This window comes from Sitodiplosis mosellana, unplaced genomic scaffold, assembly GCF_009176505.1.
Source record: "Sitodiplosis mosellana isolate CC-2019 unplaced genomic scaffold, AAFC_SMos_1.0 Smas_scaffold_1, whole genome shotgun sequence".
Taxonomy (NCBI): Eukaryota; Metazoa; Arthropoda; class Insecta; order Diptera; family Cecidomyiidae; genus Sitodiplosis; species Sitodiplosis mosellana.
Window position 1 is genome coordinate 9,080,696 of NW_022595244.1, and position 27,067 is coordinate 9,107,762.

At 35.8% G+C, this 27,067-nt stretch overlaps 8 protein-coding genes across 11 annotated transcripts; 7 read left to right on the forward strand and 1 right to left on the reverse strand.

Annotated features, from left to right (window-relative positions):
* Nucleotides 1-87: 87 nt before the first annotated feature.
* On the forward strand, nucleotides 88-2,849 carry LOC129574122 (zinc finger and SCAN domain-containing protein 12-like). Its single transcript, XM_055455576.1, has 8 exons — nucleotides 88-405; nucleotides 489-662; nucleotides 719-775; nucleotides 842-1,287; nucleotides 1,377-1,991; nucleotides 2,062-2,298; nucleotides 2,371-2,484; nucleotides 2,565-2,849. Exons 1-8 carry the CDS (start codon nucleotides 323-325, stop codon nucleotides 2,753-2,755), a joined length of 1,917 nt encoding a protein of 638 aa, XP_055311551.1. The 5' UTR covers nucleotides 88-322; the 3' UTR covers nucleotides 2,756-2,849.
* Nucleotides 2,850-2,932: 83 nt separating this feature from the next.
* On the forward strand, nucleotides 2,933-5,822 carry LOC129574095 (zinc finger protein 595-like). The gene is made up of 8 exons (XM_055455512.1): nucleotides 2,933-3,209; nucleotides 3,290-3,472; nucleotides 3,549-3,650; nucleotides 3,714-4,408; nucleotides 4,474-4,980; nucleotides 5,041-5,274; nucleotides 5,346-5,459; nucleotides 5,530-5,822. The coding sequence occupies exons 1-8, from the start codon at nucleotides 3,133-3,135 to the stop codon at nucleotides 5,709-5,711; spliced, it is 2,094 nt and encodes a 697-aa protein (XP_055311487.1). The 5' UTR covers nucleotides 2,933-3,132; the 3' UTR covers nucleotides 5,712-5,822.
* Nucleotides 5,823-5,884: 62 nt separating this feature from the next.
* Nucleotides 5,885-9,058, forward strand: LOC129574125 (zinc finger protein 700-like). 2 transcript variants are annotated; one of them, XM_055455590.1, is made up of 8 exons: nucleotides 5,885-6,417; nucleotides 6,496-6,681; nucleotides 6,758-6,889; nucleotides 6,954-7,369; nucleotides 7,448-8,011; nucleotides 8,292-8,525; nucleotides 8,596-8,709; nucleotides 8,780-9,058. In XM_055455590.1, the coding sequence occupies exons 1-8, from the start codon at nucleotides 6,341-6,343 to the stop codon at nucleotides 8,968-8,970; spliced, it is 1,914 nt and encodes a 637-aa protein (XP_055311565.1). In that variant the 5' UTR covers nucleotides 5,885-6,340; the 3' UTR covers nucleotides 8,971-9,058. The 2 variants fall into 2 exon arrangements, with proteins under 2 accessions (XP_055311565.1, XP_055311573.1); XM_055455598.1 differs by having other exon boundaries at nucleotides 6,963-7,369.
* Nucleotides 9,059-9,150: 92 nt separating this feature from the next.
* On the forward strand, nucleotides 9,151-11,874 carry LOC129574121 (zinc finger protein 700-like). The gene is made up of 8 exons (XM_055455560.1): nucleotides 9,151-9,418; nucleotides 9,499-9,684; nucleotides 9,761-9,877; nucleotides 9,944-10,380; nucleotides 10,473-11,039; nucleotides 11,117-11,350; nucleotides 11,421-11,537; nucleotides 11,607-11,874. Exons 1-8 carry the CDS (start codon nucleotides 9,342-9,344, stop codon nucleotides 11,795-11,797), a joined length of 1,926 nt encoding a protein of 641 aa, XP_055311535.1. The 5' UTR covers nucleotides 9,151-9,341; the 3' UTR covers nucleotides 11,798-11,874.
* An 83-nt stretch (nucleotides 11,875-11,957) lies between these two features.
* On the forward strand, nucleotides 11,958-14,687 carry LOC129574132 (zinc finger protein 878-like). The gene is made up of 8 exons (XM_055455613.1): nucleotides 11,958-12,236; nucleotides 12,326-12,508; nucleotides 12,608-12,679; nucleotides 12,747-13,192; nucleotides 13,277-13,828; nucleotides 13,894-14,130; nucleotides 14,202-14,315; nucleotides 14,386-14,687. Exons 1-8 carry the CDS (start codon nucleotides 12,163-12,165, stop codon nucleotides 14,574-14,576), a joined length of 1,869 nt encoding a protein of 622 aa, XP_055311588.1. The 5' UTR covers nucleotides 11,958-12,162; the 3' UTR covers nucleotides 14,577-14,687.
* A 27-nt stretch (nucleotides 14,688-14,714) lies between these two features.
* Nucleotides 14,715-20,556, forward strand: LOC129574105 (zinc finger protein 878-like). 2 transcript variants are annotated; one of them, XM_055455547.1, is made up of 15 exons: nucleotides 14,715-15,022; nucleotides 15,184-15,360; nucleotides 15,431-15,502; nucleotides 15,576-16,012; nucleotides 16,557-16,940; nucleotides 17,055-17,361; nucleotides 17,481-17,654; nucleotides 17,741-17,917; nucleotides 18,022-18,165; nucleotides 18,292-18,354; nucleotides 18,421-18,815; nucleotides 18,900-19,550; nucleotides 19,622-19,885; nucleotides 19,956-20,069; nucleotides 20,140-20,556. In XM_055455547.1, exons 7-15 carry the CDS (start codon nucleotides 17,599-17,601, stop codon nucleotides 20,325-20,327), a joined length of 2,052 nt encoding a protein of 683 aa, XP_055311522.1. In that variant the 5' UTR covers nucleotides 14,715-15,022; nucleotides 15,184-15,360; nucleotides 15,431-15,502; nucleotides 15,576-16,012; nucleotides 16,557-16,940; nucleotides 17,055-17,361; nucleotides 17,481-17,598; the 3' UTR covers nucleotides 20,328-20,556. The 2 variants fall into 2 exon arrangements, with proteins under 2 accessions (XP_055311522.1, XP_055311515.1); XM_055455540.1 differs by lacking the exons at nucleotides 14,715-15,022; nucleotides 15,184-15,360; nucleotides 15,431-15,502; ... (1 more) ...; nucleotides 16,557-16,940; nucleotides 17,055-17,361 and having other exon boundaries at nucleotides 17,430-17,654.
* Nucleotides 20,557-20,598: 42 nt separating this feature from the next.
* LOC129574077 (zinc finger protein 91-like) lies at nucleotides 20,599-24,985 on the forward strand. 2 transcript variants are annotated; one of them, XM_055455462.1, is made up of 11 exons: nucleotides 20,599-20,761; nucleotides 20,848-21,024; nucleotides 21,129-21,272; nucleotides 21,339-21,440; nucleotides 21,577-21,653; nucleotides 22,412-22,577; nucleotides 22,641-22,745; nucleotides 22,819-23,030; nucleotides 23,095-24,081; nucleotides 24,159-24,272; nucleotides 24,344-24,985. In XM_055455462.1, the coding sequence occupies exons 1-11, from the start codon at nucleotides 20,706-20,708 to the stop codon at nucleotides 24,694-24,696; spliced, it is 2,493 nt and encodes an 830-aa protein (XP_055311437.1). In that variant the 5' UTR covers nucleotides 20,599-20,705; the 3' UTR covers nucleotides 24,697-24,985. The 2 variants fall into 2 exon arrangements, with proteins under 2 accessions (XP_055311437.1, XP_055311446.1); XM_055455471.1 differs by having other exon boundaries at nucleotides 20,655-20,761; nucleotides 21,577-21,617.
* LOC129574135 (zinc finger protein 25-like) lies at nucleotides 24,983-27,063 on the reverse strand. The gene is made up of 6 exons (XM_055455629.1): nucleotides 26,129-27,063; nucleotides 25,813-26,066; nucleotides 25,694-25,744; nucleotides 25,520-25,592; nucleotides 25,157-25,455; nucleotides 24,983-25,095 (listed from the first exon to the last, which is right to left on the reverse strand). The coding sequence occupies exons 1-6, from the start codon at nucleotides 27,061-27,063 to the stop codon at nucleotides 25,058-25,060; spliced, it is 1,650 nt and encodes a 549-aa protein (XP_055311604.1). The 3' UTR covers nucleotides 24,983-25,057.
* Between the last annotated feature and the right edge of the window lie 4 nt (nucleotides 27,064-27,067).

Below are 27,067 nucleotides of genomic sequence, written 5' to 3' on the forward strand. Positions count from 1 at the left end.
AACAAACAAAACACACGCGTTCAAGTTTGCCGGTTTCTCTTTTTGACAAAAAGCCGATTGTTTGACGTAAATGTCAAACGAACTGTCAAAATGTAAGTGAGCGTTTAGTTTATGCTATTGTTTTGGTTTGCGAACACACATTTCCATGTCGTTTGTTGGCAAATAATTTTAGTTTTTTTTGGAATAATGAAATAGGTCCAAAATTTTCAACAAGCTTCCACCTACTTTGGATGAAGCATCATTAAATACTATAAAATAAAGAATCCAAACAGTGATTGAAAGTGAAATTAATTGTTTTAAGTAAAACCTTCACGTCAAAAATATGTCGCAAAATAACCGATATTGTTGCTTGAATTGGTGTCAAAATTTTCTTGGCACAACGGATCCAGATGTTAAGTTTTTTCGGTATGAATATATTGATTCCGATTCCAAAAAGTCATATTTTCTATTCTCATCAAAACACTGTTCTATGTTTATATCCATTACAGTACGCCAAGCAATCCAGAGCTTCGAATCAAGTGGGCAGAATGTCTTAATTTAAGTCCATCAGTTGGATATCGTTTGTGCAGTCAACATTTCAGAAAAGAGCATTTACGTACGAACGGTAGATTGAAACCAGGTGCAATTCCAATACCCGTATCACGGACTGTCAAGACTGAAATGTTAGTATTATGACGTTAGTGCATTTCATTTTCTAAAAAAATTGTTTCATTAACAGATCAGAGGCCGCTCCAACAGAGTGTATAGAAGTAGTACATATTGAAGAAGTTGAAAGGTAATTAATCTTCACTTGTCTGCTTTTATCGATCTAAAAATCTATTGTCCAATCGAAATATTCTAGTGCTCCAGATCAGAAAGAATTGTGTCACACTTGTATTCAATATGAAGGGCAATTAAAAGCGGCTCGTGAGCAGATAGTGCTGTTGAAACACAAGTTGATCGAATTGACGACCGAAAATAAAATGCTGAAGAATCAAATTCTGCTTGAATCAACTGAAGAGTTGATCTGTAACGAAGCGTCACATGAAGAACTCATTCAACAGGCAAAACAGATTTGGAAAAAGACTGAACCCGATGAAATGATTTCTGTCAATGAACTAATTTTAAATGACGGTCCAATGTCACCCGCTTTGCTCAACGTTGAGATGGATGAATCAACGTATGATAAGTTGTTGGTAGAGGCATTGAACGAATCTTCGGAAGAGATGGAAGAAACAATTGAAACAACCATTCAACAATCAAAATTAGTAGATGAGTCAATCCAGCCGCCGCAAGAGATTAGCAAAAGTGAGACATCACCTTGTTTAAACATGCACATCTGTTCTAAATTTCTAGTCCATTTTAAATTCGTTAAAATGTTCTCTCTTGATTTTCAGTGTATTATCAATGTGGATCGTGTAATATATCATTCGATTCACCACGAAAATTATCCCATCATATAAGTCAAGTGCATAGAACGACTCAAGCCCTTAGCTTGCCTAGATCCAAGAGTCAATTTCCCAAAGCAAAAAATACGCCTGTCCTCAGCTTGCCCGAAACGACGAAAATTGCCCGCAAAAGAAAAAGAGTAGAGCGGATTTTCCAGTGTTATTTATGCGGAATGAATTGCAGTACTAAACAAATACTTCGAGCTCACATGTATCTCCATGAAAGATGCCATAAATGCGACATCTGTAAAACGGCATTAACCCAAAACGAGCTAAATTCCCATTTATGTGGTGAAGAAAAAACCATTCGCTGTGACTACTGCCCAATTGAATTCACCGTAACATTAGAATTGCTTGAGCATTTGGAAAAGTCGCATGAAAAGAGGAAATTTTATCGATGCGAAAAGTGTCCAAAATTCATAGCATCAATTGCTCTGAAGGAAACTCACATGAAGTCACATGAGCTCGATGCACCAAAGCGATTTATTTGCGAAGTCTGTTCCAAGGCTTTTACATCAAGAGTTAATCTAAGAAGTCACCGTAGATCCCACGTTAAGACAAAATGTTAGCGATTTGTATTTGAATAACATATTTCAGCATCATTTTAATCATTCAATTTTTGTTACTTTCTTAGCTCATCTCTGCGAGGAATGTGGCCGAGGTTTTAGGGATGCACGGAATTTGTTGATCCATAAGGGATCACATATTCATAGTGAAGTGCCAACATTTCATTGTCCTCATTGTACCAAGAAATTTTTTCAAAGGGACAGTTTCGAAAGGCATATTGAGTCAGCACATCGAGAAGATAAATACGTGTGCGAAATCTGCCAAAATGAACTTTCATCAAAGAATTCATTTGAACAGCATCTGAGTTCGTATTTGATTGGAATTTTTCATTTATGCAGAACTTCATTGATGGAAATATTATTTTTTTTTTTTATAGGAAATCACCGAAGAACAGATACGGACAGAAAGTATGACTGCAAACTATGCCATCTGAAATTCTTTAAACGAGCAACTCTAAACGCTCATCAGAAAGTACACACTAGCGCAAGATGTACGGAATTAGTTCGATTTAACTACATTGTGATTTTATTCCATTCCATTCACTGATAATTTTTAACTTCAATTTTTCAGTGTTCAGTTGCCGATTCTGCAAGCTATCTTATAAATACAAAGGGGATTTGAACAAACATCTGAAAACTCATATTGGAAACAAAATTCACGAATGTAAAAAGTGCTTCGAGCTATTCGAATATAAAGATCTTCTAAAACACGAAAATGAACATTACAAACAAGAAAAAGAAGCGAATGAAACGAACAAGTAAAGGCGAATTTTCATACTGAAGTTGGACGATTTGGTTTCAATAGCTAATGAATGTGAATAGGATCAATAAACATCAAAATTAAGTTTTAAAAAAATCCATTGTTTGTTTGCATTGAACTACGTTTTTTTCGGGTTGGCGATTTTTCATTGACAGAAGAGAAGTATGAACGTTTGACGTAAACGTCAAACGAACTGTCAAAATGCAAGTGATTGTTTAGCTTGGGTTGATTTGGTTCTGTTTTGGTTGTGAACACAATTTATGTTCGTGTTGTTTTCTACAAAACGCTGTTTGGTGCGCTCGTCCTCAATATTTAATGAAACAATTAATTCAACGATATTAAAACGAGTTAGTTTAGAGAAAAAACTAGAATAGTTACAATGAGAAAGAGATTTTGTGGTGTGAGCTCTTGTCCGAATTTTACTGGAACCGCAGATGAAAATGTCCGATTTTTCAAGTATGAAATTCACTCAATAGATTTTTATGATTTTCGTCATTTTGTTTCATGTAACCATTCTACGATATCATTCATTACAGATTGCCAATTTACGAACCGGAACTTCTGGTTAAATGGAAGCAAGCTGTCAATAGAGAAATGCCAGGGAATTTTTTATTATGTTACTTACACTTCAGACAAGAGGATCTTATAGGGAGTAAATCTCATTCAAAATTGAAACCGGGTGCCATTCCAATACCCGTGCCGACTGTCAAGACTGAAATGTTAGTATGAATGGTTGTAACTTGTAAAATCACTGCATTTTGTTTCATTGTTTATTGTAATTGGTTTCGACAACAGATCAGATGAACCTCCCATAGAAGATCCTCTCCCAGATGAACCTACCACAGAGGAACCACACACAGAGCATGTGGAAATAATGGATATTGATGCAATTAAAAGGTATTATCCTCTTCATCATCTATCTTGATTTATGGATATAATTAAAAGAATATATTTTTATAGCCGTTTCAGTGCTTCAGATGAACAAGAGTTGTGTACGTCATGCATTAAATATAACATACAATTACAAGCGGCTCATGCGGAGATAGCGGCATTGAAGAAGAAATTGAGCGAATTGACGGAAGAAAATCGAATAAGAGGCAGAAAGTGTAGACTTTGCCAAGCCCAACTGACGCAATGGCATTTGTGTATCGACGCAAAGAACATCGTTTGCCCCTTGTGTTCACATCCATTTGTAACAACCGCTAGCTTTCTAAAACATATAGAAGATCAACATGCCGAATTGACTCAAGTAGCTAGCAATAGATTGTTGTATAAGTGTGACCAGTGTACGCTTGGATATCCAATGGAAATATTATTAGAGTGTCACAAAAAAGCACATGAAAACGCTACAAAACAGTCAGAAGAACCACCACCACCAACTGAAGAGTTGAATCGTCACGATATAACACACGAAAGTATCAAACAAGAGCCAGAAGAGCTGAACACCTTGATTGAACCTGACGTACAGATTTTAATTGATGACACAGCGTCGAATGATTCGTCAGTTCTGTCTGTTTACATGGTCACCGTTGAGTCGGATGATGAAAAATCATCAGGTAATAAACCGCCTGCAGCAACTGTGGACGCATCATCAGACGAGGTTGAAATAATTGAAATGTCAGATGACAGCTTAAACGAGACTGGGACCTTAAAACGTAAAACAAACCATCACATTAACATTTGTTATTGTCTCAAAATAATGGATTATTCAATTTTTCAGTGTTCAAATGTGGAACGTGTGAGGAATCATTCGAAACTACAAAAGAACTCAACGATCACGTACGTGAAAATCACAAATGGAATCACACATTGTACACATGCCACTTGTGCGAAAAAGATTGCCATACCCAAAGCAATCTGCAGAGTCACTTTAAACATCATGTAAAAATGACAAAATGTCAAGTCTGTAAAAGGAGCTTAAAACTAGATGACTTGAATTCACATCTGTGTGGCAAAGAGAAGAGTATTCGTTGTGATTACTGTCCAAATGAATTCACGACCACATCAAAGCTAGTAGAGCATTTGGAAAAATCACATGAAACAAATGTTAAATTCTATCAATGCGAAAAGTGTAAAAAGTGTTTCCCCATGATTGCACTAAAGGATTTTCATATGATCTCACATGCACAAGATGAGCCAAAGCCTTTTGTATGTGAAATCTGCTCCAAGGCTTTTTCGAAGGAATATTATCTGAAAGTTCATAGCGAGACTCACGATGCGCCGAAATGTAAGTGATTTATTTCTTCAAAGAAAATGTGGTTCAACATTGATTTTGGTCATTTTGCAGCCCATCTTTGTGAAGAATGTGGAAAGGGTTTCCCAAGCAAACGAAATTTGCAAAAACATCAAGACACTCATGATCCCAATAGAAAACCAACAATCCAGTGTCCCGATTGTCCCAGGAAGTTTTACAATGCACAACATTTGAGAAGGCACAGTGATGTGCATCGCGAGCATGATTACATTTGTCATATCTGCCAAGCTGTACTTAAATCATTGCTAGGACTCAGAAAGCATTTAAGTTTGTATTTGAATTTGACTTTCAATTTAGAAAACTACGTTATAAACAAGAAAAATATCATTCTTTTATAGAGATTCACGATAGAACTGAATCTGACCGAAAATATGCGTGCAAAATATGCCCTCGAAAATTCTTTAATTCATATTCGTTGAGAAGTCATCGGAAAGTACACACTGGCGTGAGATGTAACGGATTAATATCATTCAATTGCCGTAACTTTATTCAATTCAGTGTTTTTTTAACTTTGTTTTTCAGTATTTAACTGTCGCTTTTGCAGCCAAACCTATAAATACAGTGGTGATTTGAATAAACATCTAAAGACACACTTGGGAAAGAAAATTTACTCCTGCCCGAAATGCCCAAAGCGATTCGAATATCCAAATGAGCTCCAAAAACACGAATTCAAGCATTACAAAGAAGAAAAGGAGGCGAATTAAACGATGGAGTAAATCGTTATCATCAAAAGTTTTATTTTTTTAGAATGAACCATAATGAATGTAAATGAAAAAAATTAACATTTCAATTGACAATTAAACGAAGCCAATCCATTTTTATTTATGTTTTCATTCAAATGTTGTCAGCTAGGTTGTTTTTGATATCAGTTAAATGATAAGTGCTCAATATAAAGAGCATCAAATTCTGCGTCAATTGATGGCATGAACACGACGCATGGATTGCTATTCACACTTCCCGAAGCAAAAAACTGTTGTAAAGTCTGACCATCAATTGCTGTGTATGTGTTATTGTCATCAAACCGTGCAGAAAATTTCCTCTTCACATTATACAGACACTTAATTAATATAGTCACAACTTTCCTATTTAGTTTAACGGGTTTTATTGACAGAAGAGAAGTATGATTTTGTTTGACATAAACGTCAAACGTACTGTCAAAATACGAGTGATTGTTTCCCTTGAGTTTTTTTGTTGTTTTGTTTGCAAACATACGTTTTCATGCTATTTTTGATGGATTCGCCTTAATATTCAGTAGAACAATTGTTACAAAACAATATTTAAAGGATCGTTTAGACAAGACAAAAGTGACGAATAGCTAGAGACAGAAAACAAAATGGGAAGGAGATATTGTGGTGTACAATCTTGTCAGAATTTTTTTGGGACATCAGATCGAAATGTCGGATTTTTCAGGTAAATTAACAACTGGATTTCCATGATTTTCACCATTTTTTTTCTCGTGAAAACATTCATTGTTATTCATCATTACAGATTGCCAGTTTACGAACCAGAAATTCTGGCTAAATGGAAGCAAGCTGTTAATCGAGAAACCCCAGGGAATTTTTTATTATGTAGCTTACACTTCAGACAAGAGGATGTTCTATGGAATAAGACGTATGTAAGATTGAGACCAGGCGCCTTTCCAATACCCGTTCCAAAGACTGTCAAGACAGAAATGTTAGTATGAACAGATGAAACTTGTGAAATCACAGTATTTTATTCCATTGTTTATTGTAACTGATTTCGACAATAGATCAGATGAACTTCCCAAAAATGAGCCTATCACAGATGAAGCTATTACAGAGTACTTTTCGACAGATGAACTTCCAACAGAGGAACCACACACAGAGCATGTGGAAATAATGGATATTGAAGCAAATGAAAGGTAAGTGTCCTCTTCATCATCTATCATGATTTATAAATACAATTATAAGAATATATTTTTATAGCCGTTTCAGTGCTTCAGATGAGCAAGAATTGTGTCAGTCGTGCATCAACTATGAAGTTCAATTACAAGCGGCTCATACGGAGATAGCGGTATTAAAGGAGAAATTGAACGAATTGACCGTAGAAAATAATATGATGAAGAGTCAAATTCGATCAATATCAACCAAATATTCAACGTGTCACATAATATCTACCATCCAAGAGCCAGAAAGTGTGACTCTTACGATTGAACCTGATCAACCGATTTCAATCGATGAAAAAATATTAAACGATTGTTCCGTGTTACCCAATTCTCTATTCAACGATGAGATGGATGGATCGTCCGTGAGTGAACCATCTGAAGAGATTAAACGATATAACAAATCAGTTGAAACAGTAACAGACGTATCTCTCGAACCAAGGCAGCCAACTTTTAAAAGTAAAAGAAACATTACCGCGTTACATTTCGTTGAAGATTTACCATAATCTCGTTAAAACACTTTCTCTCATTTTTCAGTGTTTCAATGCGGAAGATGTGACATCGCATTCGAATTAGCAGCAGAACTGGCTCGTCATATGACGGCATGTCATGATACAAAAACCATAATTGTCCCGCGCTTGCCAAAAGAAAAGACACGTGCTGTGAGAAAGAAAAAAGAAGGGAAGAGCTACCAGTGTCATTTGTGCAGAACGAGTTTCAGTACTTTCAACGGAGTTCGAGTACATATGAAACGCCATGAAAGAGACCAGAAATGCGAGATCTGCAAAATGGAATTAACTGCCAACGAGCTGAGTTCACATTTGTGTGGCGATGTGAAAAGCATTCTTTGTGATTACTGTCCGATCAAATTTACGGTTACATCGGAACTGGTAGAGCATTTGAAAAAGTCACATGAAAAGAGGAAACAATTTTATCGATGTGAAAAATGTTCGAGATACCTTCCCATGTTCGTTCTGAAAGAATTTCATATGAAATCACATGCTAGAGAACTCAAACCATTTGTATGCAAAGTCTGTCACAAGGATTTTGCTTCCAAATTACTTCTTAAGCTCCACGCCAAGAGACACGATGAGACAAAATGTTAGTTATTTGTATTGGAATAATATATGAGTAGTTTGGAGGGCAAATGTAATACAGAAAAGTTGAGCGGAAAAATGTCAAAATGAAAAGAGATAGCTATATAGTTCACTTTAATTTACTATACAGTTTACTATATAGCTATCCCTTTTCCGCTCATTCATCATCGACATTTTTCCGCGCAACTTTTCTGTATTACATTTTCGCTCTAAATAATCATACATGTTATCATTAACCTATGTATGTATCTAATCATCATTTCAACCTTTTTCTTTATTTTTAGCTCATCTCTGCGAAGAATGTGGCACAAGTTATGCATCATCACGGAATTTACTGCTTCATAAGAATTCGTATATCCATACGAAAGAGACACCCTTTCATTGTCCTCATTGTCCTAAGAAATTTTCTCAACGTAGCAATTTCAAAAGTCATATGGAAAAACATCAAGAGGATAAATACCCGTGCGAAATCTGCCAAACTGAACTTCTATCAAAGCGATCATTTGACAAGCATATGAGTTCGTAATCTACTTTAATGGTTAATTTATGTACAACTTCATTGACGGTAATATTATCTCTTTGTTACAGAGAGGCACCGACGAACAGAGGCCGACCGAAAGTTTGACTGCAAATTATGTCCTCGGAAGTTTTTTTCATCGCAAGCTGTGAGAAAACACCAGCAAGTACACATTGGCGTGAGATGTAAGGAATTAGCTTGATTTGACCACTTTGGGATTTTATTCCATTTACTTATTTTGACTTCATTTTTTAGCGTTCAGTTGTAAGTTCTGTGATGCAAAATATAAGTATAAAGGGGATTTGAACAAACATCTGAAGACACACATGGGAAACAAAATTCACGAATGTAAAAAGTGCTTCGAGCTATTCGAATATAAAGATCTCCTAAAACACGAAGACGAACATTACAAACAAGAAAAAGAAGCAAGCGAAATGAACGAGTGAAAGCGACATTTATACTGAAGTTAACAGGTGTTGATAAAACCAATGAATATGTATGAAATTAATAAAAAACGGGGACAAATGAAATAAATCCATTTTTTGTTTGCATTTAACTACGTTTGTGTTTCGGTTTGGCGCTTTTTCATTGACAGGAAAGAAGCATGATTGTTAGACGTAAACGTCAAACGAACTGTCAGAATACAAGTGATTGTTTGGCTTGAGTTTATTTGGTGCTGTTTTGGCTGTGAACACAGTTTATGTTCATGTTGTTTTCTTCAAAACACTGTTTGATGGATGCGTTATCAATATTTAATGAAACAATTAATTCAACGATATAAAAATGATAGTTTAGAGGAAAAACCAGATTAGTTACAATGAGAAAGAGATATTGTGGTGTAAATTCTTGTCCGAATTTTACTGGAACCGCAGACGAAAATGTCCCATTTTTCAGGTATGAAATTCATTCAATAGATTTTTATGATTTTCGTCGTTTTGTTTCATGTAAACATCCTACGAAATCATTCATTACAGATTGCCAATTTACGAACCGGAACTTCTGGCTAAATGGAAGCAAGCTGTCAATAGAGAAACCACAGGGACTTTTAAACTATGTGGCTCACACTTCAGACAAGAGGATCTTATAAAGAGTAGAAGGAATATAAGATTGAAACCGGGTGCCATTCCAATGCCCGTTCCAAAAACTGTCAAGACTGAAATGTTAGTATGAATGGTTGTAACTTGTAAAATCACTGCATTTTGTTTCATTGTTTATTGTAATTGGTTTCGATAACAGATCATATGAAACTATCATAGAGGAACCTCCCACAGTAGACTCTACTCTAGATGAACTTCCCACCGAGGAACCACACACAGAGCACGTGGAAATAATGGATATTGAAGCAAATGAAAGGTATTATCCTCTTTATTGCCGATTATGATATATTATAGATAGTTACAATTATATGAACCGTTTCAGTGCTTCAGATGAGCAAGAATTGTGTCAGTCGTGCATCAACTATGAAGTTCAATTGCAAGCGGCTCATGCGGAGATTACGGCATTAAAGAAGAAATTGAGCGAATTGACCGTAGAAAATAATATGATGAAGACTCAAATTCGATCAATATCAACCAAATATTCAACGTGTCACAGAATATCTACCATCCAAGAGCCAGGAAGTGTGACTCTTACGATTGAACCTGATCAACCGATTTCAATCGATGAAAAAACATTGAACGACTGTTCCATGCTATCCGCTTCTTTTCTCAGCGAAGAGATGGATGAATCATCGAGTGATGAGTCGCCGACAGCTTCAATGAGTGGACCATCAAAAGAGATTGAACAATACAAGGAATCAATTAGGACAGTGGACATAGCAGATGTGTCTCTCGAACCGAGGCAATCGACCCTAAAACGTAAAATACATTACTGCGTTACATTTTGTTGAATATTTGAATTTGTCGCTGTGTCTATCTAAATCGATGAAATATTTTCGCTCAATTTTCAGTGTTTCAATGCGGAAGATGTGACATGGCATTCGAATTGGCAATAGAACTGTCCCGTCATATAACGGAATATCATTCAATAAAAACAGTAACTGTCCCGCGTTTGCCAAAAGAGAAGACACGTGCTGCGAGAAAGAAAAAAGAAGGGAAGAGCTACCAGTGTTATTTGTGTAGAATGAGTTTCAATACTTTTTTCAACGGAGTTCATGTTCATATGAAACGCCATGAAAGAGACCAGAAATGCGAGATCTGTAAAACAGAATTAACTCTCAACGAGCTGAATTCACATTTGTGTGGCGATGAGAAAAGCATTCGTTGTGATTACTGCGCAGATGAATTCACAGCTACATCGAAGCTGGTAGAGCATTTGGATAAGTCACATGAAAAGGGAAAATTATTGTATCGATGTGAAAAATGTTCAAAATACTTCTCCATGTTCGCTCTGAAGGAATTGCATATGAAAGTACATGATAGAGCACCGAAGCAATTTGTATGCAAAGTCTGTCACAAGAATTTTGCTTCCAAATTGCTTCGTAAAGTTCACGTCAAGAGACATAATGAGACAAATTGTTAGTGTTTTGTGTTCGAATATTATATTTGAGCATCATTTCAATCATTTATAACATTAATTTTCCTTCATTTTTAGCTCATCTCTGCGAAGAATGTGGCAAAAGTTTTGGATCAGCACGTAGTTTACAGCTTCATAAAAGGGCGTATATCCATAACAAAGAGTTAATATTTCATTGCCCCCATTGTTCCAGAAAATTTTTTAATAGGCAAACTTTTAGTAGACATCGTGACAAACATCGAGAATTTAAATACGTGTGCGAAATCTGCCAAACTGAACATCCATCTAAGCAATCATTTGAAGCGCATATGAGTTCCGTAGTCTAAAGTAATTTCCAATGTATGCAGAACTTCATTAATGGCAATATTCTCTTTTTTAACAGAGAGGCACCACCGAAGAACAGAGGCCGACAGAAAATATGCCTGCAAATTATGCCCATTGAAGTTCTTCTCATCACAAATTTTGAAATCTCACCAGAAAGTACACACTAGCGTGAGATGTAAGACATTAGATCAATAATTCAATTGTGATTTTATTCCACTGAATCTATTTGACTTCAACTTTTCAGTGTTCAATTGCCAATTCTGCAACCAATCGTATAAGTATAAAGGGGATTTGAATAAACATCTGAAAACTCATATTGGAAACAAAATTCACAAATGCAAAAAGTGCTTTGAACTATTCGAATATAAAGATCTTCTAAAACACGAAGACGGACACTACCTAAAAGAAAAAGAAGCGAATGAAACGAACGAGTGAAGGCGAATTTTCATACTGAATTTGGACGATTTTATTAGCTAATGAACATGAATCAATAAAAAAGTTATAAAAAAAAACCATTTTTGTTTTACTTCAAATATAATCCCAATATTCGTGTTTCGGTTTGGCGGTTTTTCTTTGACAGAAGAGAAGCATGATTGTTTGACATGAACGTCAAACGAACTGTCAACGTAAAATTAATTGTTTAGTCTTTGTCTTGGTTTTATTGTAAACACAATATTTTCATGTTGTTTGTTCTTTGGTGGACTCTTCCTCATTATTTGATAAAACAATAACTATAAAGAGTTTTAAACGTTAGATAATTGGAGGAGAAGAAAAGTCTGAAATAATTGATACTTGGAAAAATGAAAAGATATTGTGGTGTAAAATCTTGCGAACATTATTATGGCACCACACGCTCGGACGTCCGATTTTTCATGTATGAAATCGTTTAAATCAAATATCCCATTTGTATCAATTCCATTTTTGCATTCACAATCAAATAACACGCCATGTGAATATTATCAGGTTACCAAGGACTGATCCAGAGCTGTTGGCAAAGTGGGTGAAAGCCGTCAATATAAAAGGAGGAACCATTTGTCGATTATGCAGTAACCATTTCAGAGATGAGGACATACGACGGACTGAAACAAAAATAACTTTGAAGAAAGGCACCGTTCCAATACCTGTTCCTGTGCCGAAGACCGAAACGTTAGTATAAATACTTGTAGCTTGTGATATTACTACGATCTGTAGTTTACATTATGTTTAAATTCATTGAATTTCATTGAATTTATTTTGTTCCGACAGATTGGAGGAACCTTCCACACAAGACCCTCCCACAGAGAACATAAAAATAATAGATATCGCAGAAATTAAAAGGTAATTATTTTCCAATCTTATCCATTGGTCGAAAGTCAAATTGAAACAAAAACCTAAAACATTTCAGACCTTCAGATCAACGGGAATTTTGTCAATCTTGCATTGATTATGAAGAACAACTGCAAGCGGCTCATGTAAGGATAGCGCAGTTGGAACAAAAACTAAGCAGATTGCAATTGGTCATTGAAAATAGAACGGTGGACAATCGAATTGGACAAGAATCACCCGAAGATTTTACTCATCTCGAAGTATCAAGAGACGATATCAAACTCGAAAAACAGGATTCCCCGATTGAACACGTTGAACTGGTTTCAATCGATGAAATAAAATCAAATAACTGTTCGATGTTGCCAGCTTCTTTGCTTAACGTTGAGATGGATGAATCATCGAGCGACGAGGCACCGGTAGGGCCAGTGAGCGGATCATCAAAAGAGATTGAACCAGATAACGAATTATTTGGAACAAAAAGCGTAACAGACGCAACTCTCGAAGCAGATCATTCAGTTCTCAAACGTAAAACATTACCACGTTTAATTTTGTCAAATATTCCCGATTTTCTCTGTCAAACTTGATAAAAGGTTTTCTTCAAATTTTCAGCATTTCAATGCGGAAGCTGTTATATGTCATTCGATTTGCCATGGAAATTAGGCAGTCATATAAGAAAAATGCATACAACACAATTCGCGTTGCCTAAAAAGAGTAGAAGTACCACCAGAAGGAAAAAAGAAGAGAAAAGCTTCCAGTGCTATTTGTGCCAAACGAGTTTCAGTACTATGAAAGAAGTTCGAGTTCACATGGAACGCCATAAAAGAGATCAAAAATGCAAGATCTGCAGAACAGCACTAACTGTCAACGAGCTGAATTCACATTTATGTGGCGAAGAAAGAAGCATTGGTTGCGAATATTGTTCAAATGAATTCACCATAACGGCAAAACTGTTAGAGCATTTGAAAACGGATCATGCAACGAAAAAGATGCATAAATGCGAAAAATGTCCAACATTCTTGGCAATGATTGCTCTGAAGGAATTTCACATGAAGTCACATGAGCTCGATGCACCGAAGCGATTTATTTGCGAAATCTGTTCCAAGGCTTTTGCTTCAAAACTACGTCTTAGAGGTCACATCGAGAGACACGATCAGATAAAATGTTAGTGATTTGTATTAGAATAACATAATTTGGCATCATTTCAATCATTTTCTATTACTTTTTAGCGCATCTCTGCGATGAATGTGGCAGAAGTTTTGCATCCGCACGGAATTTGGAGCTTCATAACTCAAGCATTCATATTGGAGAAAAGACAAAGACACTCCAGTGCCCAGAATGTCCCAAGACTTTTTACCAAATGAAATATTTAAAACTACATAGCCTAACACATCGAGAAGATAAATATGTGTGCGAAATATGCGAAGCAGAGCTTGTATCGAAGAAAGCACATGAACAGCATTTGAGTTCGTATCCTAGTGTAAATTCATAATTTATTCAACACTTTTTCAACGACACAATTTTTTTTTCTTCACAGGGAAACACAAAAGGACAGAGGCCGACCGAAAACATGCCTGCACGTTATGCCCACTGAAGTTCTTCGAATCGACAACATTGAAATCTCACCAGAAAGTACACACTGGTGTGAGATGTAAGAAATTGGCTTGATTTAACAATTTTCGGATTTTATTTCATTCAATCATTTTGTCTTATTTTTTCAGCGTTCAGTTGCAAATTTTGCAAGGCAAACTATAAATACTTAGGGGATTTGAACAAACACTTGAAGACTCATCTTGGGCCGAAAATTCATGAATGTCCAAAATGCTTTGAGCTATTCGAATACAAAGATCTCCAAAAACACGAAATCGAACATTACAAAGAAGAAAAACGAGCGAGAGAAATGAACGAGTAAAAGCGACATTTTTACTGAAACTAAATTCAAAGTTTTTATTACAATAGCGACTTAATGTGAATAGAGGAAAAAATAAAAAAAACAGAACATCATGATAAAATTTAAAGCAAATCGATTTTTGTTTTCGTTCAAGTATAGTCACAACGTTTGTGTTTCGGTTTTGCGGCTTTTCTTTGACAGAAGAGGAGTATGAATGTTTCATGTAAACGTCACACGAACTGTCAGAATATTTTGTTTTGGTTGTAAACACAATTTATGTAGTTTTCTTCGAAACGCTGTTTGGTAGACTCGTCCTCAATATTTATTAAAACATTTAATTTAACGATATCAAAACGATAGTTTAGAGAAAAAAATACCAGAACAGTTACAATGGGAAAGAGATATTGTGGTGTGAACTCTTGTCCGAATTTTTCCGGAAACTCAGATGAAAATGTCCGATTTTTCAGGTACGCAATAATTGGATTTCCATGATTTTCATCATGAAATCATTTATCTTGTAATCATCCATTGTATAATATCCATAAATATATTGCCGGAATACCAAAAGACAGCCAATGACATCTCTTAACCAACTTATTGAATCATATGATAATATCATTTATTACAGATGCCCAGTTTACGAGCCAGAAATTCTGGCTAAATGGAAGCAAGCTGTCAATAGAGAAAACACAGGGACTTTTAAACTATGTAGCTTACACTTCAGGCAAGAGGATTTTTGTGTTAATGGTCAGAGATTGAAAGCAGGTGCTATTCCAATACCTGTTACAGTGCCAAAGACTGAAATGTTAGTATGAATAGTTTGAAAAATCACTGCATTTTGTTTCATTGTTCATTTTGATTTGTTTCGTCAACAGGTCAGATGAACCACCCGTAGAGGAACCTCATACAGAGCATGTAGAAATAATGGATATTGAAGCAATTAAAAGGTATTACTCTCTTCATCTTCCGTCATCATTTATAGATATAATTATAAATTTACTTTTGAAAACCCCGTTTCAGTGCTTCAGATGAGCAAGAATTGTGTCAGTCGTGCATCAATTATGAAGTTCAATTACAAGCGGCCCATGCGGAGATTACGGCATTAAATAAGAAATTGAGCGAATTGACCGTAGAAAATGATATGATGAAGAGTCAAATTCGATCAATATCAACCAAATATTCAACGTGTCACAGAATATCTACCATCCAAGAGCCAGGAAGTGTGACTCTTACGATTGAACCTAATCAACCGATTTCAATCGATGAAAAAACATTGAACGACTGTTCCATGCTACCCGCTTCTTTTCTCAGCGAAGAGATGGATGAATCATCGAGTGATGAGTCGCCGACAGCTTCAGTGAGTGGACCATCAGAAGAGATTGAACAATACAAGGAATCAATTAGAACAGGGGGCAGAACAGATGTGTCTCTCGAACCGAGGCAATCGACCCTAAAACGTAAAAAACATTACTGCATTACATTTTGTTGAATATTTGAATTTGTCGCTCTGTCTATCTAAATCGATGACACATTTCAGAGTTTGACTCAGGCGACAGATATATGCTTTAGCATAGAAAAAATAACCGCATATTTTTTGGTTTGTCCACTCTCAGTATATAACGGCATCCAGCTTCATCGAGTATCAGCACGCACACTGAACGTGGTAGTATAGAACGGTTTGTTTACAAAGAAAAAAAATTGTTTATAAACAAAATCTTCCCGAGTTGTACAGTGCAATGTATTTGAACGGCAGCAATGCTGTCCTATGTTAAGGTTTTGCGCTGTATAGTTCTGGGAGATTTTGTTTATAAACAATTTTTTTCTTCGTAAACAAACCGTCCTATACTGCCACGTTCAGTGTGCGTGCTGATACTCGATGAAGGTGGGTGCCGTTATATACTGAAAGTGGACAAACCAAAAAATATGCGGATATTTTTTCTATGCTAAAGCATATATCTGTCGCCTGAGTCAAACTCTGAAACATTTTCTCTCAATTTTCAGTGTTTCAATGCGGAAGATGTGACATGGCATTCGAATTAGCAACAGAACTGTCCCGTCATATGACGGAATATCATGCAATAAAAACTATAATTGTTCACCGTTTGCCAGAAGAAAAGACACGTGCTGTGAGAAAGAAAACAGAAGGGATACGCATCCAGTGTTATTTGTGCAGAACGAGTTTCAGTACTATAAAAGAAGTTCGAGTTCATATGAAACGCCATGAACGAGTCCAAAAATGCGAGATCTGCAAAACGGAATTAACTCACAAGGAGCTGAATTCACGTTTGTTTGGCGATAAGAAAAGCATTCGTTGTGAATATTGTTCAATTTGAATCCACGATAACAGCAAATCAGTTAGATCATTCGGAAACGGTTCATTCACAGGTATTTTCAGATCGCAAACTTTGAAATCTCACCAGAAAGTATACACTGACATGAGATGTAAGGAATTAGCTTGATTCAAATATTTCAATCAATTATTTTGTATTATTTTTTCAGCGTTCAGTTGCAAATTTTGCTTGCAAACATATAAATACAAAAGGCGATTTGAACAAACATTTGATGACTCATCTTAGGCCGAAAATTCATGAATATCCAAAATGATTTGAACTTTTCGAATCCAAAGATCTGAAAAAGCATGAACTCGAACACTTCAAAGGAGAAAAAAGAGCGACAGAAATGAACGAGAAAAAATACAATAGCGACTGAATGTGAATAGGAATAATATAAAACAAAAAACTTTATAATTAAATAGGAAAATCCTTTTTTGTTCTTATTCAAATATAATCCCAACATTCGTGTTAAGGTTTGGCGGTTTTTCATTGACAGCATAGCAATATACTTGTTTGACATAAACGTCAAACAAACTGTCAACGCACAAATGATTGTTTTGATTGTGAACGATTGTGAACACAATATTTTTAGGTGGTTTTCCACGAAACGCATTTTGGTGGACTCGTCCCCAATTTTCAGTGAAAAAATTAGTAAAAGTTGCAAGGTGACAAAACCATTCAGATTTACGAGTGTTTATATCTGAGTGAGGATGTCGTGCATAATAAAAAATTGCAATTCAACATACAAAAATGCTACATTATTTGGGTAATTTCTGTGATAATTTGAGATGTATTTCATTATGAACTGAAAATAAATACTAATATCTTGCTTTGGATAAAATATCATCCAAGTATTCCAGTCAGCGAAGACGCCCGAACAAAATGGATAGAAGCAATTGCGCGGCACCAGCCATTCTATGAAAATGGAACGAGTATACAGTTAGTGTGCGTCAATCACTTTCAGCCCAATGAAATCTTGCCTGGAATTCGTAAAAGAATATCTCCATCTGCAGTACCAAGCATTTTTCCGTTAGTACAAGTTATAATTGAAATCGCATCATGATTTGCACATCCAAATAACAACATTTCCATTTTCGGCTACGAAATTGAATGTCGATTGAATTTGATTTTAGAGCCAAAGCTGAGATTGCACCAGTAAATACTGGTCAACACATCCGGCCAAACATATTGAAACGGACAATACCATCAATCGGCCCAGCGACAAAGGTTATAAAACTCAAACAATCTCCACAGAACAATGTGCTAAACGGCCAAATGTAAGTAAACTTCATCGATATCATCATGTGTGTTTACTTCACTATGTCATTTCCCATTTTATTCTGCATATTATTCGTTGATATGAAAGAAGGAAACAGTTTTAGTTTGTGCAATTCCCATTTCAGATATGGAGATTCTTCCAAACAAGACCCTCCCACAGAGAACATAAAAATAGTAGAAATTAATAGGTAATTATTTTCCAATCGTATCCATTGGTCAAAAGTCAAATTGAAAAAAAAATTAAAACATTTCAGACCTTCAAATCAACAAAAAATTTGTCTATCTTGCATTAAATATAAAGTACAACTGCAAGCGGCCCATGCAAAGAATGCGTTGTTGGAACAAAAATTGAGCAGATTGCAATTGGCCATGGCCAATCAAAATGGAACGGTGGACAATCGAATTGGACAAGAATCACCCGAAGATTTTACTCATCTCGAAGTATCAAGAGACGATATCAAACTCGAAAAACAGGATCCTCCGATTGGACATGTTGAACTGGTTTCAATCGATGAAATAAAATCAAATGACCTTTCAATGTTGCCCACTTCTTTGCTCAACGATGAGATAGTTGAACGATACAACGAATCAATTGAAAAAGTGGACTTAGCAAACGTGTCTGTCAAACAAGAGCAACGAATTCTCAAACGTAAAACATTACCACGTTTAATTTTGTCAATTATTTACATTCATCACTTTCAAACCCGTTGAACCATTTGCTTCACATTTTCAGCATTCCAATGTGCAAGATGTGATATGTCATTCGAATTACTAAAAGAATTACGTCATCATGTAAAAGAAGTACATGAAAAAAAAGTCAAACCCAAACGCAAGCGAAAACCTAAGCTCAAACCTATCCAGTCGTTGCCTGAAAAGACAACTATTTCTGGAAGAAAAAAATTGAGCCGTCATGTAAGAGAAGTGCACGAAGAGAATAGAAGTACCACCAGAAGGAAAAAAGAAGAGAAAAGCTTCCAGTGTTATTTGTGCAGAGCGATTTTTAGTACTGCTAAAGAACTTCGAGTTCATATGGAACGCCACGAAAGAGACCAAAAATGCGAGATTTGTAAAACAGAATTAACTCTCGACGAGTTGAGTTCACATTTGTGTGGCGAAAAAAGAAGCATTGGTTGCGAATATTGTTCAAATGAATTTACGATCACATTGCAGCTGGTAGAGCATTTGGAAACTGCCCATGAAAATAAAAAACTGTATAAATGCGAAAAGTGTCCAATATTCTTTGCATCGATTGGTCTGAAGGAGTTTCACATGAAGTCACATGAGCACGATGCACCGAGGCCATATGTTTGCAAAGTCTGTTCCAGGGCTTTTGCTAAAAAAATTCTTCTTAGATATCACACCGAGAGACACACCAAGATAAGACGTTAGTAATTGGTATTAGAATAAAATAATTCTGCATCATTTCAACTTCAATCAATTTCTGTTCTATTTTAGCTCATCTCTGCGATGAATGTGGCAGAAGTTTTGCATCCGCACGGAGCCTAGATTATCATAAGAATTTAGAACATAATGAGAGGTCACATGTTGATAATGAAAAACGGACACAGGTAATACAGTGTCCAGACTGTCCAAAGACGTTCTTCCAAATGGACGCTTTCAAACGACATAACGTATCACATCGAGAAAATAAAGATAAATACGTTTGCCGAATCTGTCAGGCGGAACTTCAAACGAAGAAATCATACAGCAAACATATAAGTTTGTATTCTATTGCAATTCTCAATTTACCTAATTATTTATTGATGACAATATATTATTTTCTTCATAGGGAAGCATCAAAGAACAGATGCCGACAGAAAATATGCCTGTCCGTTATGCGATCGAAAGTTCTTCTCATCAAATCATTTGAAATGTCACCAGAAAGTACACATTAGCGTGAGATGTAAGGAATTGGCTTGATTTAACAATTTTCGGATTTTATTTCATTCGCTTATTTTGTCTTCTTTTCTTAGCGTTCAGTTGCAAATTTTGCAAGGCAAACTATAAATACAAAGGGGATTTGAACAAACATCTGAAGACTCATCTTGGGCCAAAAATTCATGAATGTCCAAAATGCTTTGAGCTATTCGAATACAAAGATCTCCAAAAACATGAAATCGAACACTACAAAGAAGAAAAACGAGCGAAAGGAGAGTGTTAGTGTTCAGTAGAGGTTGAATGAGTTGAATTTTTCTCAAAGTTATTTCTTCAAGAGTTTAAAATGTTTTTAAAATAAAAATTGGCGCGACGAGTAAAATAAAAGAATATTATGGAATTTTGTTTTGCAAGGAAATTGTTTTCATTACCTATGTATGCGGATGTCAAATGTATTTTTCAAAAATGAAAATAATAACATTTTAACCAAAAATAATAAAAACAACCCGAATTAAGTCCGAATTTTGTCATTAAAAAGCGCTTTCCCGTAATTCCAGGCGGTTGATATACACACTACAACGCTTTTGACACATGCCACACTAATGTCAAACGTTGCAAAGTGACAGAACCATTCAGAATTACGAGTGTTTATATTCGAGTGAGGATGTCGTGCATAATAAAAAATTGCAATTCAACATACAAAAATACTACATTATTCGGGTAATTTCTGTGATATTTTAAGATGGATTTCATTGTGAACTGAAAATAAATACTAATATCTTGCTTTGGATAAAATATCATTCAAGTATCCCAGTCAACGAAGACGCCCGAACAAAATGGATAAAGGCGATTGAGCACCACCAACCATTCGATGATAGTGGAACGGGTGTACAGTTAGTGTGCGTCAATCACTTTCAAGACAATGAAATCTTGCCTGGAATTCGTAAAAGAATATCTCCATCTGCAGTACCAAGCATTTTTCCGTTAGTACAAGTTATAATTGAAATCGCATCATGATTTGCACATCCAAATAACAACATTTCCATTTTCGGCTATGAAATTGAATGTCGATTGAATTTGATTTTAGAGCCAAAGCTGAGATTGCACCAGTAAAGACTGGTCAACACATCCGGCCAAACATATTGAAACGGACAATACCATCAATCGGCCCAGCGCCAAAGGTTAGAAAACTCGATCAATCTCCACAGAAGAATGTGCCAAACGGCCCAATGTAAGTAAACTTCATCGATATCATGTGTGTTTACTTCACTATGTCATTTCTCATTTTATGTTGCAGTGAGAATAGTTTGGTCGGAAAGAAGGTGAGGTTAAATATTGGAAGTCTGAGAACTATGGCATCATTTGTCGGTGTCACCAAGGTGCCAAATGCAAGCACATCGTAAGTTGACGGAAAATATTCAACCGATATTTCCACACCGAAAATCGAGTGTACTCATCACGTGTGATGAATCAAATATTTCCTCCGATTTATATTGATGGATAAACATTTTCATTCATTCTAAAATTGGTTTCAGACTCGCAGCACCTGTACAACTTCCAGCACGAATTTCAAACGGTACAATTCAAACAATGACACTATCAAGTAGTCTAGGTATAGGTCAATTTACAGATTTACATTTTCGATATGTTATTAATATGTTATTGCCCGACATATTTATTATTATGTTTTGTTGGGATTTTTTTTTATCTGAATAACGTTATTAAGATTCAGCATAATAATAACATAATATGTTATGCGTTATATCGGGTGTTATCTTAATAAATCCTAAGATTTGGCGGTAGTAACATTTTATTAACTATAATAATAACATATTATTAAGATGCAATCTTAATAGCGCTTTTGTCGCGCATTCTTTTCCCTAGCTGGAGAGAGAACAAGCACTGTACGGTGTACACACCTATAACTTTAAAATTGATCCTTTCAAGGTCGGGTAAATTGATCCTTTCAAGGTCGGGACTGGCGATTTCCTAAAATTAATGGTTAAGTTCAATACATGATAATTCCGTTTCAAAGAGTCATTTTAATTTCATTACAACAGTGCAAAAATTCATATGTGTACTCCGCAGTGAAAAAACAACTTGTCAGTGCTCCGGTGAAAAAAATGCGCGAAAAAAGCGTTATTAAGATTGTATCTTAATAATATGTTATTATTATAGCTAATAATATATTATTAGCGCCGAATCATAGGATTTATTAAGAAAAATCCAACATATTTCGTAACATATTATGTTATTATTATGCTGAATCTTAATAACGTTATTATTATGTTATGTTGGACCAATATATCGGCCGTTATTATTATGTTATTAAGTATAGTTAATAATATGTTATTGCCTGTAAATCTGTAGGTCAATTATCACCGTTTGGGAAAAAAATTCGAATTATTGTACCCAAGAAAAGTGTCCATTCAATTCCAAAAGTATCGCCTGGTGTGCAGGACAGTGAAAAATTCAACCCTTTGCAACCGATTGCAGATGAAACATCTCCGGAAGATAACATTTTCGAACAGCCGAGGTAAGAAAAATTGAGCGCAATTTTAGCAATGGAAGACATTACGTTCCTATATTTATTTCACAGTTCAAGTGAGCCCATCGGACAACGACTGAAACTAGTTGACATTGACAAACTTAAAGAAACACCAATTTCATCCGAAGCGGAAAACAAATCGAACGTTTTATATACGTGAGTTAATTGTGTTTTCTTCAATCAAATCAAAAAGAAGTAAAGTAAAAAGGTTCAATCTTCTTCCAAATAGAACAAATTGCTCGAATGAAGTTTGTCTCAACAAATTGTATCTTGCCAACGGTAGAGTGACGATTCTGGAAAAAACCATTACAAAATTGCGGCTTCACAATGCAGTTTTGAAACGAGAACTTGCCAAGAAGTCAAACACATCTGCAGGCAATGCATCTGCTGCAGCTAAAACGCCAACCAAAATGAATCAGCAATCCATTATGAAAACATGTTGTGAGTAAATTATGATGCATGTACTAAGCTATTTTCGATTGATAAATCAATTTCATTTTTACAGTTTTCAAATGTGCAAAATGTGCGGCATCATTTGAAAAACCGTTGGAGCTGAATAAACATATACATCACGTACACGTTCGATTGGAAGATAATAAATGCTATAATTGCGGAAAAAGGTTCGTTGGAACTGCACAATTGGAGGCGCATATTCATAAAGTGCATAGGGATATATTCGAATGTAAAGTTTGTCATCCAATGCTGAAATATCTGCAAGAATATCATATAGCACACGAAACACACGCCAAGACTGTGGATGCAGCTGCCAAGCCGCCTCAAGCGTTGAATAATTGCCCTGAAATACCTCGTTTCGAATGCTATATTTGCAAGGATGAAATAAACAGCATTACTGCTCTACAAACACACATGGAACAACATGAAAAGAACCAAAAATGCCAAATCTGCAAAGCAAGTCTCACACTCATCGAACTTAACAATACTCATTTGTGTGGCACGGAGAAGAGTATTACATGTGAATATTGTGAGGAGTCATTTACATCGACAATGAAGCTGTTGGAACATCTGAAAACACCGCACGAGAAAAAGAAATTATATGGCTGCCATAAGTGTTCCAAGTATTTCCCTCAATTGAATTTGCGCCACTACCACATGTTTCTACATGAAAATGAAGAAGGAAAAGACGATGACGGCTCACTGAGAAGATATACGTGCAAAGTTTGCGACAAAGGATTTGATAACTACGATCATTTTTACAAACACCGAAAGTCTCACAGCAGTCCCACAAAAAAAACAAGAGATCACCTTTGTGAAGAGTGTGGAATGAGCTTCATGACCGTACAAACTTTGAGAGCCCACAAGATGTCCAGCATTCATTCGAAAGAACCAACGTTTCAGTGTTCCGATTGCCCGCGAAAATTCTACAACAAAATACATTTGCATCGACATGCTCAGAAACATGAGAATATCAAATACGTGTGTGATATTTGTAATAGGGAACTTCGATCAAATATGTCATATAAGAAGCACATGAGTTCGTGTCATTTTCATCTTTTCGTTTGTTTTTAACCTTTTTTGTACGTCTAAAAAATGCTTTACTTTAAATTATAGGAAGACATAATCGTACAGAGGCGGACAGACGGCATGAATGTCAAATTTGCCACATGAAATTCTACGAACCGAAGGCCTTGACCAAACATAAATTAGTACACAACGGACACCGGGGTAAATGATTAATTTATAATGACAGATTGTGATAGAGATATATAGTGGAATCATTCTGTTTTTCTTTTTAGCTCATTCATGCCAGTACTGCGATTGCTCGTATAAATACAAGGGCGACTTGAACAAACACCTTCGTATACATTTAGATGGTAAAATACATCAATGCACCATGTGTGATGAGAGTTTTTACTATCCAGAGGATTTGCAAGAACATATATATGACCATTACAAAAAAGACAAGGCCAACCGAGCGGCGGAAGGAACGGCCGAAGGTAATGCGGAGGCCGATAGCAAGGAGGAGAAGAATGACGAAAAAGAGAAAGACGATGAAGAGAATAATGATTGCGTCTCGAACAATATATTGGTATCATCTGTTTCCCTTAAACCTAGTTTTATACATGAAAATGTACAGCTTTGGAACTGATCATGGCCAAATTCAATGGAGAATGGTGTCTTTCCATGAATATTTACTGATTTTCATTACATTTAAGAGCATTCTAGGCACTCCGTTGATCAAATGATCCAGTCGATTTCGTGTGGTGTATTTTGACACTGCACAATACTTACATTTCAAATTTCACTATGCCAAAAAAAAGTTTTGTTTTCTGTTAAACAAATTCTATTTCACATCTAGCTCATGTAGATTACACATTGGCTTCATTGAACACTATTTTTTATATGACATCTGACTATAATAAAAGACTTTGATATTCCGTTTCGTTGTTTATTTTAAATCGTTTGTCTTTTCCATTCAACAAAATCCCATTATAGAATCACTAGTTCGATCAAGTTTTTGAATCCTTCCTTTTTCTCAGGTCGATAGCTGAAAAGGAATTTACCTATTATTTTGTGGATTTGTATTTTTTATAAAATTAGACACTTACAATGAACTTGCAGTGAGTGTTTATTCAAGTTTGGCCAATTGGTGCTTTTGTAATCGCAGTGATTGCAGACGTATGGTTTTTCCGATGTGTGCGTTCGTTCATGAGTCTTCAACGAGCCCGTATATCGGAATTTCTTTTCACAATATTTACACGCATATGGGAAAATATCGTTATGGCTCCGCATGTGAACATTCAAATTAGACGTGTTCCGGAATCTTTTTTTACATATATTGCACTCCACTGGCTTGGAATCGTCATGACGCTTGAAGTGTTTTTCCATCTGCGCTTTTGTTTTGAATCTAAGAAAAAAACACTTTGTTAGCTGTGGTAAACACGGTAGAATAATGACACGATAGAACCTACCTTTTATCACATTGTTTGCAGCTGAACGGTCGAATGTTGCCATGTGTGGTCACCAGATGATTTGACAAATTCCCTTTTATCGAAAAATGCCGACGGAATATCATTTGTATAAATAATGCTTACAAAATATGCATGAAAAACAACAAAGAAAAAAAATAAACTTAATAGCTTTACCTTTTGTGCGGAACTTCCAACCGCATTGATCGCAAACATAGTCGAATTGTTCTACAAATACATGAATTAGAATTGAACGAAAATAATCATAAAGTATCCAATTTTTGTCTATAACTCACGTGTATGTTGCAGCAAATGAGTTTTGATACTCGTTTTAGTTGCACACACCTTATGACATAAATCACAAGTGTATGTTGCATCCACATCAACATATTTCCGATCGAAATGTCTTTGTGCAACGTGTATGTACAAACTGTCACGAGTCCAGGTACTTTTGCCGCATTGTTCACACTTATACTCAATATCTTTGTGTAGATTTCGATGCTTTATCAACTCTGCCTCATCCCAAAAGTAATCGGTGCAATAGAAACAACTGAAACCGAATAAATCAAATTGAATTGATTCAATTTCAAACTGATTGAGTCGAAAACTTACCTGAATTTCAAGTGTGGAAAATGTTCTTCCGCGATATGCCGATGGAGATTAAATTCCCGTTTGTACTTCGAGTCGCAGTAGACGCAAAAGAAATCCATCGAATGTGTTTCCTCCCAATGCATCGATCGAACGTGTGTCCATAATTTTTGTGGGCCGTTGAAAATTCGTGCACATTTGGTACATTTGTACTGACAGTCGTTCCATGTCATGGTGCTCATGTTTGGAAACAATTCTTTCAGCTTAGCTACACCATTTGCGCTGATTGTTCCATCCGAACAACGGTCCTCATCGGGCAATGCAGCTACGAATGGATCGAAATCTGGAATTTTATTCACAGCAGCCTTTTTTGTGGATTTATTTTGACGTTTCGTGCGTTCGTTAATACAATTTACGTCAATGTTGTTCCAGTCAAGAGGTTTTTGTTCAGTTTTTTTCGAATTTGAGGGCAGTTTAGATTTCTTCGTTGCTTTCTTTGACTTCTTCGTTGGTTTCTGGTGTTTATCCTTCTTACTTTTATTTGAATGCAAACTTTCGGTATCTGATCCACTGATTGGATTATCGAATGTACCGGAATCAAAGTCGTATTCAAACTGTTCCAATCCTATATATTCTGTATATGTCTCCACTTTTACCATTGCGGACGATATCTCTTCAACGTGTGACATAGGATCAGGTTCAGGTTCAGGTTCATTTGAAACCATTTCTCTCGTAAATTTATGGAACTGCTGTTGAGCTGCACTCACCTTTTCAGCGAAAGACCAACTCCTTTGAAGCTCATCAACACATAGTTTGCATGCCTTTTGCGGTAATCGCTCTTCATTTTCTGATGATTTCCAATCGCAACACAGCCGTAACTTTGGCTCTAATTCGGAGATTTCTGTTGATATTTCTACACCAGTCACGCAACTGGCACACAAACGACATAAAGATAACATTTTG

Coding starts and splice junctions, on each gene's coding strand:
- LOC129574121 (XM_055455560.1), top strand. CDS start 9,342: ATGAGAAAGAGATATTGTGGTGTAAATTCTTGTCCGAATTTTACTGGA. Junction 9,419..9,498: donor GAAAATGTCCCATTTTTCAG/GTATGAAATTCA, acceptor CATTCATTACAG/ATTGCCAATTTACGAACCGG. Junction 11,040..11,116: donor GAGACATAATGAGACAAATT/GTTAGTGTTTTG, acceptor CTTCATTTTTAG/CTCATCTCTGCGAAGAATGT.
- LOC129574095 (XM_055455512.1), top strand. CDS start 3,133: ATGAGAAAGAGATTTTGTGGTGTGAGCTCTTGTCCGAATTTTACTGGA. Junction 3,210..3,289: donor GAAAATGTCCGATTTTTCAA/GTATGAAATTCA, acceptor CATTCATTACAG/ATTGCCAATTTACGAACCGG. Junction 4,409..4,473: donor CGAGACTGGGACCTTAAAAC/GTAAAACAAACC, acceptor TCAATTTTTCAG/TGTTCAAATGTGGAACGTGT.
- LOC129574132 (XM_055455613.1), top strand. CDS start 12,163: ATGAAAAGATATTGTGGTGTAAAATCTTGCGAACATTATTATGGCACC. Junction 12,237..12,325: donor TCGGACGTCCGATTTTTCAT/GTATGAAATCGT, acceptor GAATATTATCAG/GTTACCAAGGACTGATCCAG. Junction 14,316..14,385: donor AGTACACACTGGTGTGAGAT/GTAAGAAATTGG, acceptor TTATTTTTTCAG/CGTTCAGTTGCAAATTTTGC.
- LOC129574122 (XM_055455576.1), top strand. CDS start 323: ATGTCGCAAAATAACCGATATTGTTGCTTGAATTGGTGTCAAAATTTT. Junction 776..841: donor CATATTGAAGAAGTTGAAAG/GTAATTAATCTT, acceptor GAAATATTCTAG/TGCTCCAGATCAGAAAGAAT. Junction 2,485..2,564: donor AGTACACACTAGCGCAAGAT/GTACGGAATTAG, acceptor TCAATTTTTCAG/TGTTCAGTTGCCGATTCTGC.
- LOC129574135 (XM_055455629.1), bottom strand. CDS start 27,063: ATGTTATCTTTATGTCGTTTGTGTGCCAGTTGCGTGACTGGTGTAGAA. Junction 25,456..25,519: donor TGCAAACAATGTGATAAAAG/GTAGGTTCTATC, acceptor TTTTTTTCTTAG/ATTCAAAACAAAAGCGCAGA. Junction 25,096..25,156: donor ACACTCACTGCAAGTTCATT/GTAAGTGTCTAA, acceptor ATTCCTTTTCAG/CTATCGACCTGAGAAAAAGG.
- LOC129574105 (XM_055455547.1), top strand. CDS start 17,599: ATGTCGTGCATAATAAAAAATTGCAATTCAACATACAAAAATGCTACA. Junction 17,655..17,740: donor AAAAATGCTACATTATTTGG/GTAATTTCTGTG, acceptor ATATCATCCAAG/TATTCCAGTCAGCGAAGACG. Junction 18,166..18,291: donor AATGTGCTAAACGGCCAAAT/GTAAGTAAACTT, acceptor TTCCCATTTCAG/ATATGGAGATTCTTCCAAAC.
- LOC129574125 (XM_055455590.1), top strand. CDS start 6,341: ATGGGAAGGAGATATTGTGGTGTACAATCTTGTCAGAATTTTTTTGGG. Junction 6,890..6,953: donor GATATTGAAGCAAATGAAAG/GTAAGTGTCCTC, acceptor ATATTTTTATAG/CCGTTTCAGTGCTTCAGATG. Junction 8,526..8,595: donor ATCATTTGACAAGCATATGA/GTTCGTAATCTA, acceptor TCTTTGTTACAG/AGAGGCACCGACGAACAGAG.
- LOC129574077 (XM_055455462.1), top strand. CDS start 20,706: ATGTCGTGCATAATAAAAAATTGCAATTCAACATACAAAAATACTACA. Junction 21,025..21,128: donor GCAGTACCAAGCATTTTTCC/GTTAGTACAAGT, acceptor ATTTGATTTTAG/AGCCAAAGCTGAGATTGCAC. Junction 24,082..24,158: donor GTCATATAAGAAGCACATGA/GTTCGTGTCATT, acceptor TTTAAATTATAG/GAAGACATAATCGTACAGAG.